Consider the following 21,085-nt stretch of genomic DNA (forward strand, 5'->3'; position numbering starts at 1 on the left):
ACTTTTTTTCTTAATAATCAAATATTTTTTCTTAATAATCAAATATATTTTTTCTTAAAAATAAAATAATGTTTGGTATCAAGTCCTATTTTTCTCATATGTTAAAAATCCTCACAGCCCACCCACTCCTGATGGAGTTTATATTGGTGGTAGCTAAAATTAATCTTGACAGTTTTATCGATCTGTTCAGGGATAAACTGAAAACAGACCTCCTCCATAGTAGTTAGTTTTCCTTGGGGAGACAGAGGAAGTTTACAACTAACTTAAGGTAAAACAACACCAACAATGTTCTTTTTCCTCATATCAGAAAAAAAATGTTTGCATTTCATGACAGAAGATTGCTGTCATTAAGGGCCAGTCCACAGCAAATGGGCATTTGTTCTCCAACTCCCTTCACATGATTTGAAGAAGAGATGAAGTATTCTAATCTGAGAAAGAGGGGAGGGGACTTTCAGACCAAATCTTTTGTCCTTTTATATGATCCACTTCTTCATATTAAATTGCAGTAGAAGGTAAGTAAGCAAAGAAAGCAAAAGAGCCAAGGTGAGGCAATGGCTAAAGCAGAAGAGTTCTATTCAACCACTACTTTCACTGGGTGACTTTCAGCCGGAAACTCTTCCTCAATCTGCTTCAAATGATAAATTAGCTGGGGGAGGGGGGTGGGGGGCAGGAATGAAGGAGAAACTGCTTTGTACAATACCCTGAAATCTTAAAGGGAAGATGGGATATAAATATTAACTACACTATTGTCAGTTATTAAAAATGCCCTGGAAAAAAATAGGACATAACCTACTACTTTAAAAGTATAACCAATTTTGTATTTCACACAGAAACAGTAATGGACAATCTATGTGCAGCACAAGAATTGTAATGTTAATTAATGAACAAACAAAATGTAGCACTCTGAAGAGTCATAATATGTGATGCATATTGCCTACTTAATAATGCTAATGTTCTCTTTTATCCTAGTTATCTTTCTTCTTTTCATTATACCAAAAGGGCCTTACATGTGAGGGGTTTTGTTTTGTTGTCTTTTTATCCTTGCTTTTTTCTGTTTTAAAAAAATGCTTTTGGCAGAATTATTAAAGCCTATATTGACATAAAAATACAAATGTGTTCATCTGTTTCTAGTACAACTATACTCCAAATTTTTATTATATTAATAAGTTAAACCTTCCTTTTCTGAGCATAGATTCATATTCTTGGCTTCTAAAGTCCTTCTGGCCCTATTAATGTATAATATTGTGTGTGTATATGTGTTTATCTAATTCAGAGGTCTTCAAACTTGACAGCTTTAAGACTTGTGGACTTCAACTCCCAGAATTCCTCCTCCAGTCATGTTAGCTCAGGAATTCTGGGAGTTGAAGTCCACAAGTCTTAAACTTGCCAAGTTTGAAGACCCTTGATCTAATTTATAGACTGGCTGCCTCCACCAGGATTCTGGGTACTACACAGAATAAAACAATTAAAACATTGCAATCAGAGGCAATTTCAAAAGCAAGTGTCCGATACACACACACACACACACACACACACACACTTTATATCCAAAACCGGGGAGGGAGAGGACAGACACATCCTGTTTTGGATATAAAGTAGGAGTATCATGATGATAACAGTATTTATTCTGGAATCAGAAAAGATTGTAATTATCACTATCTAACATTCATATTCTGTAATGATACTTGAAGCAGAGAGTTAAAAATGTAATGAACTAATTATAACCAAGAAGAAGAGTAAAAGCTGGAAAGTTACAAAGAAAATAAGTCAGGAGAACAGGTCTACCCCCAGAAACTCTATTTTAGAGAAAAATCCATTCAGCATTCAGTTACAGAGTCATTCTAGAATACTGAACTGGTTACTAGCTTGTGCAATTCACCCAAAGGCCCAATGTTTGGCATGGGTAACAAGGGACACTCATGACATTTTAGGCAAAAAAGAGAGTGCAACACACCTGACAGGTCACAACTTTCAATCCGTTTGAGATCAGCATCCACCCAAAAGAGCTTCCCAAGCTTATTGTCAATCACTAGTGCAACAGGTCTAAGCAAACCAGTGGTGAAGAGCACTTCTCGTTCTGTTCCATCCAAGGCTGCACGCTCAATCTTTGGAGCTCGCTCTTGCATATTAGTGAAATACATGTACCTGACAACATATAAGAACAACTGACTTCTTAATATCTGGCAGACAAACATCATGTATATAATTATATTCTCTGCCATTTTCTGAAGTTCTTTTCTGAGGTTGAACTTCCTTTCTCAGCTTCTAGAGCAGATTAACTACGATCTTGTTTTGTACTGAAGGGAGATTCCAGGAAATTTTATGAAATCTTTCTTGCTTGTAAATAAATTTATAGCTAGAAAAGGGATATTTGAAATATACCATCCACGCGCTCCCAAGCCAAACTCCCCCGAAGGACATGGTACAGTTGGTGAAATAAAGCCAAAAGGATTGGGACTAGAAGCCTGTATGCATGACATCTCATCCTTCCCCTTCCCATCATAGCCCCAATATCCTCACAACAACTGCTCTGGAAGGTTAGGACCACCCTCTGAGGCAGATGTGTGGGGAGAGATGAAATTGCTGTCCTGATTTATCTATATTTATTTAGTTTTATGATTTCTCCAGGAACTCAAGATTTAAAAAATCCTTTCTGTGGATGGATATGTTATCAAGATTTTTCCCTATTATACATTCTAAAGTTTCAACAATAAAAATAAGTGCATTATTTCCAGAGACAAGAGCTTAATTAATCCCAGAGAACTGTTAGGTAGCTTTTGGTTTATTAAGTTAAAGGAGGTTAGAACAGTCTTGGTGGTCTAGCAATAAGAAACTGTCAGGCAGCCCTATGAAATTGTTTTAAAGTATCCCAAGAAGATAACAAGCAAAATAAATGTCTATATCCTATAATGTAGCATGGGCAACCTCCATGGAACACTTTGCAACATTCAATGCAATATGATTTCTTAGAACTTGAGAGTATTCTTACCCTCGTTCTGCATTTACGACTATGGCCCTGGGCTTGTCATGATCTCCCCGTAAGACAACTCCAATCTGCTCCCCATTAATTCTGTGGACATTGATTGTATTTGTAGCTTCACAGGTCCAATACAAAGTATGGCTGAAAATATCAATGCTCAGGTCATGTGGCTGCTTTTCTGGATTTTGGCTTTGGTTGCGAATATTCATGACTGTGAAAGGCTACAAGGAAAAGAAAAACAAGAACAAATTAGATAAGATTATTTGATGTCACAGTATATGAAAATTTTGTTTAAAACCAAATAATAATTAAAGTTAGAGAAAAAATATCTAAGAATGTGATTTTATGCAATTCCATGTAACAATCCCACTGAGCTCAATTACTTTTAAGTAACCCTAAGTAAGCAGTTACTAGATTGCAACTTCGGATGACCAATTCAGTAAAGACAATAATTCACAAAGACGTAGACAAAAAATCATAGCTTGCTTTTTCTGCGCTTAATATTTTACCAGACTTTGAGATGAATTATTCCTTCTGAGCAACAAATCCTCCACTTTCTAAAATAGGTAGCTGTTTTTGTGTGCATATGTATTAAAAATTCCTGCTTACTGAGGGAATGAAACAATCAAATTGTTAAAAGAAAGAACTGAAACATTTAAGGCAAGAGCTAATACATTCACAATTTATTTTTAAAACTTCCTGTACTTTTAACTTTAAAAATACTAAAACTACTTTAAACTACTTTTAAAATGGATTTAAAGGAGGTGATAGAAAAGAACTGACAGCTATTTTGAATGTGTATTTGAATGTAGAATTAAAAATGACATGTCACAAGACTGATATGGAAAATATGTAATACAAATGTTTATATAATTAATAATATAAGTAATAATTAAATAATAATCAAAAGGGACATACTGATAACAAATCAGAAGAATGATTTGGATAACTGCCTTATCTTGGATTTACAAAAAAAAATAACATTTTAAACTTATTAAAGAAGTTTCTGAGAACAAAGGGGAAATAAAAAAAATATTTTGGACACTATTTAAATGGATTACAGGTCAAGAGTCTTAAAAGCAAAGCAAAGGAATATAAAGTTGGCTTATTTGATCAATGTTACAATATATGTGGTGTTGTTCCTGGTAAGTTGTTAAAATTGTTTGTACTTGTCTTTATGAAGGTGAAAGTAATTCCCCTACACATTCTTTTCTTTTTTACCATTTTTTCTCTTTTCTCCTTTTACCTTTTTTTAATGGTACTTAGCTATTTATGTATTACTGTAAAGAAAGCTAGAAGTTCATGCAGTTACCAAGCCGCAAGCTTGCTTTTTTCTGCATGATTTCAGGAAAAACAACAACTGAGAAGTATCTGATTATTAATATTAATATTCAAAACCACTAATTAACAAAGACTGAATATGAAGTACCCCAATCATCAATATCACTACAAATCTGCAAGTCTGGATACTAAAAATGTAGTGAGGAGATATTCTTCAAACAGTGAAACTCTTTTGCTTCTACAGAACAACAGACTGCATTGTAACAATAAGTCACCAACGTAATTTGCACCTAAGAAGAGTACTAATGGGAAACAATTCAGCAATTAACACCTAGCAAATATTCTTCAAAGAGCAGGCCTGACACTAGAGGGCCCCTCTTTGGAACAAACAAGATTTCATTATCTTGTAGAAAATACTACATAAAAATTTATCAGATTAGCCCAGTTGGTCCTTTCCTATTTCCTCCCTACCTTCTCATTTTCACAGAACATAAACTAGTGAAAATGCATTCTTGGATGTATAAGAAAGAAATTGCACATTGAAAATTCAAGTATTTTCCATAGAAAAAGAACTTTACTGCAGCTTGCCAAGAAAGAAATAATAAAGGGGCCCCAACAGCAACAGCCTAAAATATGACAGTATAAATAGAAGGTGCTTTGATTGAAGAGGGTCCTTTTTTCATTTTTACTTCTTCAGAAATGTCCTAGTTTGGAATTAGCAGCCTTCTAATTACAGCAAGAAAACTTTTAGGGTAGAAGAGGAAAAACATTTAAGTGTTTACTTCTCAACCCCCCCCTAAGATAGCAAGGTGGGTTTTGTTTTTTTTGCTTCTTTTCAGTTTAAATGCTGTAAAGGAAGTCTTCTTTTGGGAGGACACTGCAGGACCAGCTTGCAGAAACCATCCATAAAGCATACTGTTACCAGTTTAGGCACGTTTACAAGATAAAAATACTTGCCTGACTGCCGTCATCTTTTGCTCTTTTAATTATGTTTTGGCGTCCATCTACCCAGTAGATAAATGCATCGAGTGGATCATAATCAATGGCTTTAACATTTCTTAGGCCATGGATGGGAAGAATGAGGTCTGGACTCTGCTGATCATCTGGTATCATCCGACTTATTGCAGACCTCTGACTGAATAGTAAAAAGCTACTGGGTGCTAAAAGTAGAGAACACAATCCAAGTAACAATATTGGTAAAATTCTTTTGGAAAGTAAATACACATTTGCAAAAATATCTAAGTATAATCCTTCCATGTCTATATTTTTGCTATTGCTGTTATTGATCACAGAGGGACATGATTTCAATCCCATTTTCAAAGAACACAGCAGAATTATTTGCCAAAAAGTCCAATACATTTCACATGACCAGACTTGGGATAAAATGACATCTGTGATCTTCAGTCCAGTCCAGGAAGGAATGCATGAAAGCCTAACCCATGCAAGTTTAATTTAGAAGACTGGTCTGCCTCACTTTCCCAGAGATCTTCTTTTGATTTATGCAATGCCAGATCCAGGTTTTTTTAGAGGCCCTCTTGGGTAGGATGTTCTACTAATTTGAACTTCTACCAACCTCATTTGTTGAATCTGAATCATTAAAGAAAGATCCAAACTAGAACTAAGGAGAAATTTCCTAACAATGAGAACAATTTATCAGTAGAATGTCTTGCCTCCAGAAACGGTGGATACTCCATCATTGGAGGTTTTCAAGAAGAAATTGGACAACCATCACTCTAGAATGGTATACAGTTTCCTGCTCACGCAGGGGATTGGACTAGAAGACCTCCAAGATCCCTTCCAACTTTGTTATTCTACATCTTTATGTTCTTCATTGCTGCTGCCATATGCATGTCGGTGAATCCAGCTATTCCCAAATTATAAGAGAGGCTCCCACCTCTCTCAATGCTTACTTGCATAGAAGGGACAGATGCATAAAGAATGACAGCAAGAAGCAGCAGTCCACCCAAGGAATGCTGGGCCAGCACTGCGTTCCGTTAAAAGAAAGGGCTCAGCAAATGTCAACTTGCCATTCAAGCCAACTACATAGGAAGTAAATGCTGCTGATGTTTTCTGCAAAATGCTCAGCTTATTTTCAGTGTTGAATAATAACATTAAATAATACTTCTCTTACTGACAAGCACTATCCCAAGCAATATTGAATCCTACCATTATTACTTGCATCAACACCACCTTTAAAATCATTTCTTTGCATCAATTTAGATCCTTTAAAAATGAATTTAGAATTCCTTTCATTTAATATTTTTAACCGAATTTTCCCTCTCCCTTCCTCCTTCCCGAAGCAAAGCTGGTGTTACTTTAAATCACAAAGGCAGGTTTTTGGAAAACTCTGAAATGGACAAATGTTGGCAATCACTCTTTATGCTTATTTTCCAATACTGTTTTGAATCCAGAATTGTGCTGAGCTTTATCCAGTTGCTTTAATAATAGATTTATTGTTAATTTTAGTTTTTGTGTTGTTTGTTAACCGATATCTGAATTTCTCTTCTGGTGGAAAACAAGATAATGATTTTTGTATAAATGAAAATTAAGGCATTTATCGGGAGAGATGCAGACATCTATATATTTACAGCCATAAGTAACTAGTGTGCTAGGGCATGTGGATTTAGTAAAAAAAAATATTCAAGTTTCATTTTTAACACTACTCATTTTTACTCCTTTTCATTGCCACACACTAGGCTCAACCCTGGACTCAGCAACATGACAAAATTGCTCCAATGCCAGGAGAAAAGAATTAGCCCTTTCTTTTCATCTGGAGGGTTGCAGGATGAAAAAAAACCCACTCACCAGGTTTCAGGTATCAGAAACAAATGGGCTGGCAAGATGCCCTGGAACAGGAACTATGCGGTTCCTTTGTGAAACCTCTCATCTTTAAAGTTCTGTTGCAGAATCCTTTACATTCCTCCCATTCTACCCTGGGCTTACTGGAACCAGAACTCTATTTTGATGGAGGAAGGCCTAAAACTAACAGAAGAAGAGCGAGTGCACACTCCCAAGAACACTATGTTCTTTAGCTGCTACTCGACTTCTGGCAAGAATAGCTGTGAATCACTCCTAGTCTGTTCCAGCTGTCTGTCCTTCCCACACAGATAGGCTACAGATGCAAAAATGTTATCTTCCTGGAAGTGTTGAAAGTATAACTTTCATGAACTCAACCAGCACGTCCATGATGAGAATTGTAATCTAACCTATTCAGAGAATACCAAGTTGGGATTGGTGGAGAACTGAAAATATTTAGAGAGCTGCAAAAAAATACATACAACTGCAGTTGCGGGTCTTGGGATCCAAGGTGTAGTGAGATGCACAGCCACATCTATAGCCATTGGGTATGGCCAGGCACAACTGCCCACAGTGCCCATTATTTTGCGCACACTCGTTGAAACCATCCTGTCGTGATGAATGGAAAACTAATATATCCATCACAAAGTCCAGACGATTCTGAATAATTGTTCGATTCCTCCCATTTGTTTTGTCAGCTCTTTCTATACTGTGGAGGTTCCAATCTGTCCAGTAGATGAAATCACTGTACTGAGTTAGCCCAAAGGGGTGAGGTAGATCATCTGCTATTATTTCCCTCTCTTGCCCTGAAAGAAACAACCCATATGCTGTTAATCAATACAAAGATTCAAACCATGGTAGCCAAAAGATTAATGTTGGGCAAATTAACTCAAATTTTTACTAGGAATGTTTAATTATCCATAAATAATTTATTAATAATCTATCTCTGCCATTTGCTATTCCTTTCCCATTTTTGAAAGAAGCATTTCAAGCAGAACTGCCTATCAGAGTACATTGAAAAAAATTGCCCTGGACAATTATGAGACCCCATGGTCAAAGACAATACCTTCATTAATTTTATTTATAGTCTCAGACCATTTTAAAAAATGGAATATAGGATGTTCTCATGATCATTCATTCATTTTCTATAATTATTCATCTTAGACTAATGAATGGCTGACAATCATAAAAACAGTTAAGAACAATTACAATATAGTTCAAACTTTAATATATATGGCAGCTAAGAAACAAAGCTATCATTGATAATAGCTTTAATTCTATAAAGAACCAGAAATGAAACGATACAGTTTGGGAAGTACCTTTACTTCACTTAAAGAAAGTCCTATCATAGGAGCAAACTCTCAGTTAAATACTATTTTCTGCTGCAAAGCTTTATCAAGGAAAGTATATGATGGTACATTAAAGATAAAAAAATAAGAGCTGTGCACTGCTTCAGATTTGATTCTTATCAGTGCTTTGGGGCATGCAATTCCTTAAAAGTGTGTATTTTCCCATGCCTTTCCAAACAGATCATTAGCATGATATATGTGATTGCTGCCATTATTGTCACCAATGTTTGAACTAAATCTTATCTACACTTCTAGAAAACATGAACTGTTGGTGAAAGACTTTCTCGTGATACTTTTTAGTAAAAGAAAAAAGAAAAAAAAGGAATGCTAGACAAGCTCACGACATATAAGTACAGTCAGGCTATATCCATTCCCTGCTGACTGTAAGGGCATAATGTCTAAAACAATAGTGTGATAGGTATGTACTGGTGCATGGTACATATATATCCACATATGCATTAGGCCTGTGCAGAAATCCAAATTTGAAGGACAATAGATGGGCATACACTGGGCACCTTTTAGGAGCATCTTTAACTAAGCAATCAGTATCTCGTGTCAGCTGCAGAAAAGCAACTGCACAAACCTAAGAAAAGATACGAACTATTTTAAGATGCTCCTTAGCACCATAGATGCTACATCTGTAACCATGTGTGACCCAACTAATATATCTGTACATGTTTATTTGTTTTGGTGTTTGTTAATTACAGCCCCTCCCTCCCTCCCTCCCTCCACAAGTTGGTAATTATAGGAGGATTCAGAGTATTAATTCATACTGGAAGAGACCTCAGGCTCCTAATACAACCAGCTCTTCTGAAGCAAGGGATGGGAAACATGCCAAAGAGATGTTTTGGTCCATTTTATTGTTCACATTCATAATTTGGACACCGGGACTATAAAACTTTTCAACTATTTTTGGTAATACACTCTGGTTTGTTGTTGCTTCCAAATGACTCTTCCAAAGTTTTGGAACAAATTACAAGGAATGAGAAATTCTATTCAGAACTTTGCATAAGACCATGTTTTGGAGGCTACTTAAACAAAAAGGCTGCTATACTGTGCTCCCATGTGATCAATGGATCTGTTTCAGTTCCTTTGTCTTAAAGATCAAAATAAATAAATTCAGGATCTTTCTTCAGCATGACATACCACCCATAGCCTTCTTTACTTATTTGTATACCACATCTACTATTTTCCAGATATTGGCAAATTACCTAGCATATTGGATGACTCAATCATGCTTGTGTCCAGATCAGTCCAATAAAGTCTTTGATCCTTGTAATCAATGGTAAGGTCGTTGGCACGTCCCACCTTATCCACCAGCATGATGCTATTTGTTCCATCCATGTATGCTCGAACAATTTTGGGTTTTCCTCCCCACTCTGTCCAGTACATATACCTGTAATGAGTGAAACAAAAATTGGAATGATTCAATATTTAATTTATATCAGAGCAATTGCTTGGCTTGCAGGTTGCCTTATGATTTCTCAGAAATGAAAAAAAAAATTCTTCTATATTTTAAAACAATGTCTTACAGATGTTGGGATTTTATTTGGGGGGAGGCATGGGTCTCCCAGGGATTCTGAGTGGCATGAGTCTTTTGGGGGACAGTCACCCATTTGGATACTAGGACTTTTAAGGTGAGAAAATGGTGTCTCTAAGCTAAGGTTTATTGTATCCACTGCAACCCTTAAAATAACCCAAACCTCAAAGTTGCAAAAAGGGCCAAATATAAAAAAACTGTTTTTTGGAATATATGCATATTGTAGAGTGCATTTGCCCACCCCTACTTTACAACCATGCAAGAGAAGCAGAAGCATGATCTCCCCACTGGCTACATAACTCACAATGAATGTTCTCCATTAAGAACAGTTCACCCACAGGAGCTGTTATTTGTCCTTTCTATACAGCTGGTTCTCACTTACTATCTTATTTAGTGGCTGTTCAAAGTTATGACAATGTAAAGAAAACAGCTTTGCAACCAATCCTTACATTTACAACCTTGGGTGTTTTGGCTGAGAGAAAATCAAATTAAAATGTTTGCACTGCTTAATACACATACCACAGTAATAGATTAAGTCTTCCCTTCTGCACCAAAATTGGGCACTAAGTTCAAAATCAGGTACAAGGAGGAACCCCAGCCCTATACTCCACCGCAATAGAAATGGAAATCAGAGCAGGACAGAAAAGTTGCAATGTTATAAACTCTGAGACTGTATTTTAAGTGCATAATTTGGGGGACACATTTGCAATCAAACTAATAAGCAATAATAAAACACTTGATTTTAGGTTTGAGATTTTCCTTACCCTTTTGATGGATCAAGAGCCAATGACCTTGGATTGTCCAAATCTTTCCACACAAGAACTTGCCGGAATAGCCCATCCAACCGGGCCACTTCAATCCTATTGGTTCCAGTATCTGCCCAATACAGATTCTTTCCCATCCAATCTACAGCCATGCCTTCAGGGTAATCTAACCCAAACTCAATCACATGTTCGAGTCCACTTCCATTCATAAAGGCCCGGCTTATTGTCTGCAAAACCATTTAAAAAAATGACAGGAATTTCAGAATACAAAAGAATTTAAACAATTTATGGCTGAGTGCAAAATATTATACAAGACAAGGCTCCCTCAAGGATGTGTTTTATTTTTTAAGATTTAAACAACAAAATATTTAGAACCAAAATTGTTCTGGAAGGAATCTATTACAACAGATTGGTTAACAAAGCAAACTTTTCAGTTAAGATACCATGAATACCTTTAAGCTAATATCTGTCCAGTAGATTCTGTTGTCAGATACATCAAAATCTAGAGCAGAAGCTTCTTTCACACCCGTAAGAGGAATGGCAACATCGTTGTTGCTGGCTCCGAGAGAAATCCTATGAACAGCTGCCCTGCTGGTGAAGACAAGGAAAGCTTCTGGGATGATGCAGGTCCTCATATCACTAAGTAACTCCAGTCCAATTGGACAGGCACACCTGCACTCCTGGGGTGTGAAGAAGCACAGGTGGCTGCAGCCGCCATTATTCTCAGCACATGGATTTGTCCCTAAAAAGAAAAACAGTTCTCTGAAGGAAAAGAAAAGCTTGGCTAGGACAGGCTTTGGGTCTTAAAGTATAGACCCTTCTATGTTTAAAACGACTCAAGATAAACTCTGCCCCATGTCTTCTAGAATTGTCTAACTGAAGGAAACTGGGTTAAAAACTTTCCTCCATTTATTATTTATGTCAATCTTCAAGAAGATTTGGAAGTCCTGGGCTGAAAATTCACTATAATGAAATTAAAATTCACCAGATATCCCTTACAGTATCAGTGCATTATAATCTCAGTTCCTTATCTCCAATATTGACAACATTAACAGTTTGTTGAATTAATATGCATTTTTAATATGGAAAAATATGTCCATAACTACTGGTATCAGTTAAGGTTCAACACAATATCCAAACCCAACCAACATCACTAAGAAGCAGTGGGGATATACTATATATCACATGCAACCATTTTCAGTTTTCCGTTAGATAATAAGTAAATTTCTGTTTCTAGCTGGACCTATTCATTGCAGTCTAACTAGATGACCAAATAGACCCTCCTATAACTTTCCCAACAGCCCAACATACTTTTTGCATCAAAAGTATAATTACCGTATTTTTCGGACCATAAGATGCTCCGGACTATAAGACACACATTAGCTTTAGAGGAGGAAAACAAGGGGGGGAAAATCTGCCTCTGCCTCCCAGCAATTTGCCTTCCCTGCAGCAAACAGCCTGTTCAGCTTCAGCACAGCCTGATTTAGCACGAGCAGCTGACTGGCGGTTGGATCGGCCTCCTGGAATACCGACAATCAGCTGTTTCAGGCTGCAAGGATTGCTGCCGCCTATCGCTGCATCTGTGCATGGAACAGGACAAAAATGGGACGTGCAGAGGCTGAAAATGGGACATGTGGAGGCTTAAAACATGGTGCATGGAGGCCAAAAATTGGGGCACAAGGAGGCAGCGATAGGCAGCGGCGATGGGCAGCAGTGATCCCTGCGGCCTGGAACAGCAAATGGGTGGTATTCTGGGAGGCTGATCCAACTGCCAATCAGCTGTTTGTGCTAAATCAGGCTATGCTAAAGCTGACCAGGCTGTTTGCTGCAAGGAGGCAAATTGCTGGGAAGCAGAGGCTGAAGGGTGGGGGCCGGTGGGTGGGCAGGGTTTCGGCAACATTCGCTCTATAAGACACACAGACATTTCCACCCACTTTTTTGGGGGGGGAGGGGAGGGGAGTGCATCTTATAGCCTGAAAAATGCAGTAATAATTATTGGCCCACTTTGTGAACATGGTAATTCCAAATACGACAAAGGTAGTAAACCAATTTCTGAAATTAAATCTATATAGATTTCCAATAAGCAGCAAATATGACTCAGTAAGATATGACAAGCAGTGGTAATAACCATTCAGCATCTGGATGATGAACAGATGCAAGCTGCTTGTGTAACTCTCTACACATACTTTGGAGTGTAAAAATGTGTGAAACTCAAAAGATTTCATGGGATTGAGTGAAAATGTATCTTTATATAGCTAATAATTTGGCATTATGATAATGGCTGTTATTGTTGCAGTTTCAAAGCAAAGATTATTTACAATAATCACAAAATTTCAATTAAACGTAATTGATTTTTATGGCAAAGTTCCATTTAACATTAATGAAAGAATAAAACATTCCTTCTTTTCACAGTAAACTTTTGGAATATCATGAATTTCTTTGTGCACTTAGGTGTTAAAACCTGTGTAGAGTTCTAAGTGTTCTCCATGTCCGAGTAATAAATTTTGTCTTGTAGCTTATATCACAAACTTCAGCTCATCCCAGATGTTTGTTGTCTGGGAATAGCAGCTAATAAACATTTCTAGAAAATGTTCCCTGAGTCAGTATGGTTAAACGTTGCTATGAGGAAATTTTAAAAAGCATGAGTGAATCTTAGAGAACACTGTGAGATGAATTAAGGTATAGAAATATATTTAAAGCCACAATTAGGGAAACGTAATGGATGCACAGACACATAAATCAGGAGCCAAGCTTTCATGTTTATATATTCTCTCTCTCTCTCTCTCTCTCTCTCTCTCACACACACACACACACACACACAAACTGTGTGTAAATATATGTGTAAAAGATACAATTATTTTCAGTGTGATCCTTCTATCTGCAGACATGAAGAATATTAATGGCTGCTCTCTTTATATATCTAAAAGCTAAAAGCTTCTCTGGATATAAACATAGGTCAAAACAACATTAATGGGATTGGTAGCTAATAATGTGTGTCTTTTATATTTTGTAGCCCAACTGATGCATCCCTATAATCATACTTATTTCTCATTTGTAAGAATACATGATAAATTATTCATGTTTACCTCATAAAATGACCTAGGTAGCATGAAAAAGAAACAAAATAGAAATACATCAGCACTATTCAAAGACCTTAACAAACCAGGTGGCTGCATTCCCCTTACACCATTTCTCCAGCTATTTTGGAGTTCCCCAGTCCCTTAGAGAATGGATACACTGCAAAGATGAAAGAGGATGATCATGCCAATAATTGTGCCCCTTCAACAAAATATCCAAATCTCACACACAAGGCCCTGAGTCCATTGGTTATTCCTTTCCCCACATCACTGTCAAGAAATACTCTTGGCAGGTGAAATAACATTCAGGTGCAACCCAGGTTCAACAGGAGCACGTAACTGACTGAAGAGGAGACCGGCCACTCTCCTACTCACCAACCAATGGGTTCAAAGTTATTTCACCAAATAAGAAAGAGACCACCGAGAACAACTGGCATGCAAGTTCACATACCCCTTTACCTATCAGAGAGTGAATCTGCAAGAAGGATCCCAATTTTTATAGTTAATCTTAATGCTGGTTACACTTCCTATTAAGCAACTCCTCCAAGAAACTCGTTATTGTTTTCACTGCAAACATGTGCAGTGGAGCATGGTCCAAACCATTGGGCAATGCCCTCACTTACCCTCTGCTCTGGTGACACTTGTTGCTTTAAGACCCATCAAGTCCGGCAACTGATCAATGATAATGTCTCGACTTGCTGCCTTCTTGTGAACCCTTTCAATACTTCGCCTCTGCCAATCTGTCCAGTAGATATATTCACCAAGTAAAGTAAATCCAAATATATGAGGAAGTTTATCTTCTATGAGTGTTTTTCTCATGGTTCCATCAAGGCTTATTACCTGTAAAAGATAAATATATGTACATATAGTTCATATATATATATATGTATGGGTGTGGGTGGGTGTGTATATGTATGTATACACGCACACACACACACACACACACACACACACAAGCAAAAAGGTAAAATTCTGTATGAAAAATTTATCTTGATGGAGGTGATTATGAGATTAATGTAACTATCATTTAAGTTAGATATCTAGCTCAGTGGTAAATTATGAGTGCTGTTTTGTTTTTTGTATGAAGTTCATGGTTGATTGGCACATCAGACTCAGCAAATACATATCCCTGCAAAACTGCTTCTTTTTAACATGTGATCAGTCCTGCAATCTGTTTCAAACACAGGAACCAAACTCCTAATTTCTTGAAACAAAAACATTTCTCGTTTTCCTTAATTCTAATAGTCAGCTATTATTATTATTATTAAGCACACAGGAATGAGAAACTTCTAAATCATCCAGAAACTTATCGATAGATTCTGACCTACCATTTGCTAGCATTTAGGCAATTATTATAAATTGTAACAAAGCACTAGCCAATTTTAATTCTCAACTATTGATCTTAAAGTGCAGAAGGCTATAGGACTTAGCCAACTTTCACTGATCTTGAAAATCATAAGCCTGGGTCCTACTTAGAAGATCATCAGGGATCTTCCCCTACATACACACACAGTTTACACCCTTCTTTTTACCCTATAAATTCTCACACAGTCTGGTCTCCAATGTGTATAGGATGCATTGAGAACAGAATATTTACCAGCTGCGGAGGCAACTGTCAACCACAACATTTATAAAACAAGAAACTTCAATCTCTGCTTCTTTGTAATTATGTTAATAAACCACAAACCTAACCAAAACAAATATCTACTATGTACATTTCCTTTTGCATGGGGTTGAAGAAAAATCTTAACAGGAGCTTTTAAAAAATTTTGACAAGTGAGACTTGGTCTGGTGCAATTTAAAAATACAGTCTGAAATTAAGCTTCAATTATTTTAGCACTAGCTTCTCAGATATTCCAAACAGATTTCAACCCTGGGGACTTCTCCAAATCAAGCTCTAATTCGTTATGAAAGTTTTCCTTCTGTCAAAGCATGTTAATATCTACCGCATGTGCACTAATGCGTGGCTTGGCTTTTTTCCACATCACCCAAGGGTCAGGCTTATAAGGCTGACAGGCAGCAGTAGGGTAGAAAGCTGCTTTGTTACACTGATTTTTACAATCCCTGACAAATCATATATCGAGGCAAGTTTTCCTTTATCAAAAGGCTTGATAACTTTCCCAAGAAAATAACATGTGGAGAACTGGTCAATATTATGCAACTCTTCAAAAAGTGTGGTACGAATTAAAATCACAATCAGCCCAAAATTTCGATTGCTAAGCAAGACGGCTGTTAAATGAGTTTCACCCTATTCTACTACCTTTCTTGCCACAGTTCAGTGCAATTGTTAAATTAGTAACACAGTGGTTAAGTGAATTTTGCTTGTCGGAAGGTTGCAAAAAGTGATCACTGCAACTGTCATAAATACATGCCAGTTGCCAAGCATCCGACTTTTGATCACATGGCCATGAGGATGCTGTAATGGTCATGAAAAACAGTTGTAAGTTAATTATTTTCAATGTAGTTGTAACTTCAAATGGTCACTAAATGAATGGCTGTAAGTCAAGGACTAGGGGTGTGTGTAATGCATCTTATTAATTATATTTTATTCACACATTAACGTGATTTAAATTTTAAACCCTGGTTGTAATATGGGTTAAATTCATACATTGTTCTACAGAAATGGAGAAGAACATATTTATCAACTGAGATTTCAAATTATATTCCACAAAAATCAAAAGTAGGAAATACTCCCAATTAAAGAAAGTGTATAATCAATTTATTTACTAAGACTGTATTACTATTATTCCTCTACTACTAGATTATAATAACACTTCTTAGTACCTAGCTCTTCCCACTTATGACTATAAGCGTGTTGCTTGTATCTTTACAATGTTTATTGTTTTATTTGTTTCCTATTATGATTTCATTGCTTATTAGTAACCTATGACTATTACTGTGTTGGATTCTTGATGAATGTATTTTTTCCTTTATGTTCACTGAGAGCAGATGCACCAAAGACAAATTCCTTGTGTGTCCAATCACACTTGGCCAATAAAGAATTCCTATTCTATTCTATTCTATTCTATTCTATTCTATTCTATTCTATTCTATTCTATTCTAATCCATTCCATTCCATTCCATCCCATCCCATCCCATCTGTTTGCATTACAATTTAGTATACACATCTACTCTGGTGACATCTTTAGAAACCAGAGAGAAGTATTTTAGGATTACTCATACAATTCCCCTATGTTCAACTGTAGGAGTTTGAGGAAAAGTAATAAATTGCTTGACTATCTTTTTCTTTATGCTTATTCAGAATTTTAGGATATAATTGGATAAAAACATGTCTTCTGAATGACCTCATATGAAGAACCTTTTTGAGACAATCATTTAAGTTTTATCTACAGCATGTTTAAAGACTTACTTCCCATGTTAATGAACTCCAAAATATTAGGGAAAGTGTCCCTTCTCATCTGAAGTGGGTTCTCACTGGCCCAAGTAAAAAAGAACTTGTATATGCTCATTTGTAAAGTCAGTTCTCCAAATGAAAAAAAGCTGCAGACTTATTAGATCATCCATATTTACCAAGTGCTCATAGAAATCATAGTAACAACACAAAACATCATCAAATCATTGTTTTGTTGCTGTTCTTGTTGTTTCCACAATACCACATGATGTTGCTTGCTTAATTTTTGAAAACTCTATTAGGAGGAAAACAACACAATCCCTCTTTCCTTCAAAAGGAAAATTGAGCATACTCAAACCATTCCAAGGTCAATATATTTTGAGGTAAAAATACTAGGACAAAACTCTATATTGTTTCAAAAATATTCTGAAGAGTGCATTAGCCATTTAAAAAAAGCCTCTTCTACCAATGGGCAGAAATAACTGAAAGGAAGTAAGGATAGCAGGGAAGGTAAGTCGTCTAAGCATAAACAGTTTTAGAAGTAAGAAAAAAAAAACCGTTTGTCCAGGTCTACATTTCATTATACATTTTTAAATATTTAGCATAGAATTAATGGATTTATTATAGAAAATGTTCCTTATTTGCTATGTGTGTCTAAGTGTGTTGTATTTTGTTTTCAGATGTTGCTAAATTTTAAAAAGCATATTTAAAATTCTTTGTCTTTAATACTTGTAATAAAATCCTATTACATATTATAATACTGCTGGGTTTTTGGTTGCAAAATACAAAAATCATCTTGCTTTCTTTGACCTTTGCAAAGAGAGAATTAATCTTTTCTGTTCATGGGCCGAGTTAAAATACATTCACTGCTATTGCATTTTTGGGCATAAACTTGTGGTTATTTCTGCAGGAAGAAGTTCCAAAAGGATATTGCTTCCATTTTTTCCTGTTGGACTTAAAAAAAAAATATTACGGGGGGAGGGGGGGGGATTTGACATGGACTGACACCTAGGAAACAACTTTTGTGATCCTAGGATGAAAAACAATAGAGCCAAATACTCATTTAACATTTTCACTGCATTCTATGGGCTTGTCCCATGCAAATATAGGGCAGTGGAGAAATTTTTTGTTCCATATAACACCCAGAAAAGTATACCAGAATGTTCTGAACGTATCAATTTTTATTAAGATTGCATTTTCCTCTTTTGTGTACACCCCCTAAAGGAAATACCATATTAAGAACAATGGTTCATATGCTCTAAAGAAAAACAATTGGCTAGACTGACTGTTCTTCCACTCTTGATAATTTGGAAAAGCTGTTATCTAAACGTTACCAGCATAATATGCTTTTTTTTAAAGTAGAAGTTGATGGACATGTATGTATGTGTGTATGTATGTATATGTATGGCAGGAGTAAAAAGGGTGGGGAGGTAATGAGAGAGAGAAAGAAACTAATTTAACAAGCTGCTTTCTTTCACTGGGTTTTCTGTCCTTTTGTGAAGTTCAATATTATAGAATGTAAGGATAATACAGAGGTGACATGTCTCTCAAATTGCATCAAAGCTTTATTGTCAACAGGGTTCAACTGAATTCCACAATCTTTCCATTGCATTATTAATTTCCAGCAATCATCTTTCAAAGTACTCTTTTCAGCTCGTTCACTCGAACTTAAATACTTTACAGGGAATAAACTCTCTATATTTATAATAAAAAAGGAAAGTTTTACCAAAAATGTATAGCTTGAATAGCCTGTATGTAGAACCAAGCTACTGGCAAAACAACAAATGTCCTATATTAAAAAAAACTATTCTGCCAAGTTCAGAACATCTGTAACCTATCCAAAATATGGCCTCATTTTGTCTCTGTTGTTAGCCTTCCTCCTCTGCCTCATTAATAAAGACTCAAAAGCTTTCTGAAAACAAAGTCACAAATATCAATCATACCTCACATCCGATTGTGTTGCTGTTGTTGTTATTTGTTGTTCTTGTTTCTTATATGCAGGTGAAAAAGATCAGCAAGTGAGATGCAGCAACTGCATCATGCCGGAATTATGTGATAAAATGAATTATCAGAGGCAAGCTCAATTACACATCCATTTTTCTCTTCTCTTGCCCATATCCCCTAACACACACTTCTATTAATACCTAACAAGAATCTGCAAACTATGCTCCATTGACTAATTAAAGATCAATGCATGTAATTCTCCCCATTTTTAATTAATACAGATCAGGGACTTTCATTGCCTTGGGCTACACAAGTAAATTATACTTGCCAAATATCTGGAGACGTATTAAGTAATAGCCTCATTTAAACCCAAGACACATTGTTCATAAATATTGAAGTATCAGTGGCAGCCATGGCTAGGAGAATTTCTGCATAATTTCACTTTGCATACTAATTATGCTCATTGCTGGACTGGAGATACTGCTTATATTTATTTATGCCAGTCACCTCCCAAGGTGGATTACTGCAATGTGCTCCAAGACACCATTGATTCCTATCCCGCTAGTCTTTCATAAGCTCCAGGGCCTGAGGTTCTGGAGGTTAGATGGCCCGTTAAAGGACTTTTATTGGTTGTTCTCTTTGGGCTTAACTACTGTTGGTTTTTCCTTCATAATAATATAGGTGTAATCCTAAAAACAACTGGAACACTATTGAAATACCATTGGCATTGACAAAACCACCTTCAATCAATTGCAAAAGGCAGCTTTAGCTTACATCTTGCAATGATACCTCAGCATCTGCCTAACTCAGGTCCTTGAGAAGAACTCGATAGATGGATAAAAATATGAAATCCTGTCCGAACATCTGACTGATTGTATGACAAGCCATAATAATAATTTTAAAGCTTTTACCTTTTGTTAGCCACTGACTATTACATCTGTCCGATAGGTGGCCATAAAAATTAAATAAATAAATTTAGACACCCTATATGTGATGTTGAGGGAAAGTGTAAGAAAAAGAGAAAGAGGAAATGGCTGCAGAATGCATCTCTTAAATGTAAAGAGAGTTCTTCAAACTGGCATTCTCTTTATATGTTGGTTGAACTATAAAGTCATGTTTTCCCATATAGCATAGCCCTTAGAGCATTCCGCATCTTGGCACCCTCAGGATGCAGCTATAAGTACCGTGTTGCCTCATTTGGACAGATATCCAAGTATGCATTCCATTGTAGCAATGAAAAATGGACAGACCACCCACACTGGAATGTGCATTTGGAGACATACACCTACATAACCCAAGGAATTCTCATATGTCTGCCAGGTCAGAAAAATGATCTCATCTAGGTCAACCTCTGGTCTTTTAACAAGAGCCTGCCAAATGGCCCTGATTCACTCACAGGCAAAGAATGGAAACAAGTATATTTATTCCCGACAGGAGATGCATTCTCTGAGAGCATGATATGCTGATATTACCTTTGCCATTTGGAATTTTTAATGTCAGGATTAGCTATCCAAAACAGCAATATTGGATGGAAGATAAAATCAACCTCCCCTAAGCGCTCCAGACTTGCTTCTAGACTACATCATGGCATTGTTAAAATTAACTTTGCAGTGGTTTAAAGATTCAATATTACCTTACAGAATAATATTATACAACCTTAACTGTATTTAGATATCCTGAACTTTATTCAGGTGTTCTTAACGTTGGGTGGATACATTTAATTTTATTCTTGTCCTGCAAACTTTTTTCCTCCCTCCTCCTGATTTAGCATACAAACCATATGCTAGAGTGCCTCTTTCTCTTTATTATTCTGCCACACTTCTTATCCTTAAATGCTTGTGTGTTTAATGACTCTACCATTTGTCCAGTTCTGTTTTTATTTCTTTGGAATTTTTATAGGCTGTCTTCAGAGATGGGTTTTGTTATGTCAGGTGGCTTACAAAACATCAAACAAGCAGGGGGCTCCATGATTCCCTCAAGTAGCAGGTGACTTATCCCTTTA

The 21,085-nt window shown here is 36.4% G+C and overlaps 1 protein-coding gene across 1 annotated transcript in view; it reads right to left on the reverse strand.

Annotated features, from left to right (window-relative positions):
* The window catches only part of LRP5 (LDL receptor related protein 5), a 124,395-nt gene that overhangs the window by 18,607 nt on the left and 84,703 nt on the right, over positions 1-21,085 (reverse strand). The window contains exons 8-15 of the mRNA XM_026668180.2: positions 14,411-14,627; positions 11,163-11,452; positions 10,711-10,937; positions 9,618-9,802; positions 7,540-7,863; positions 5,219-5,421; positions 2,990-3,201; positions 1,955-2,145 (exon numbers count right to left, since the gene is read on the reverse strand). Coding sequence (XP_026523965.1) covers positions 1,955-2,145; positions 2,990-3,201; positions 5,219-5,421; positions 7,540-7,863; positions 9,618-9,802; positions 10,711-10,937; positions 11,163-11,452; positions 14,411-14,627 — 1,849 coding nt within the window. The remainder of the gene's footprint in view (positions 1-1,954; positions 2,146-2,989; positions 3,202-5,218; positions 5,422-7,539; positions 7,864-9,617; positions 9,803-10,710; positions 10,938-11,162; positions 11,453-14,410; positions 14,628-21,085) is intronic.

This window comes from Notechis scutatus, chromosome 1, assembly GCF_049901735.1.
Source record: "Notechis scutatus isolate UNSWTSFEM ecotype Mainland chromosome 1, rNotScu1.2, whole genome shotgun sequence".
Taxonomy (NCBI): domain Eukaryota; kingdom Metazoa; phylum Chordata; class Lepidosauria; order Squamata; family Elapidae; genus Notechis; species Notechis scutatus.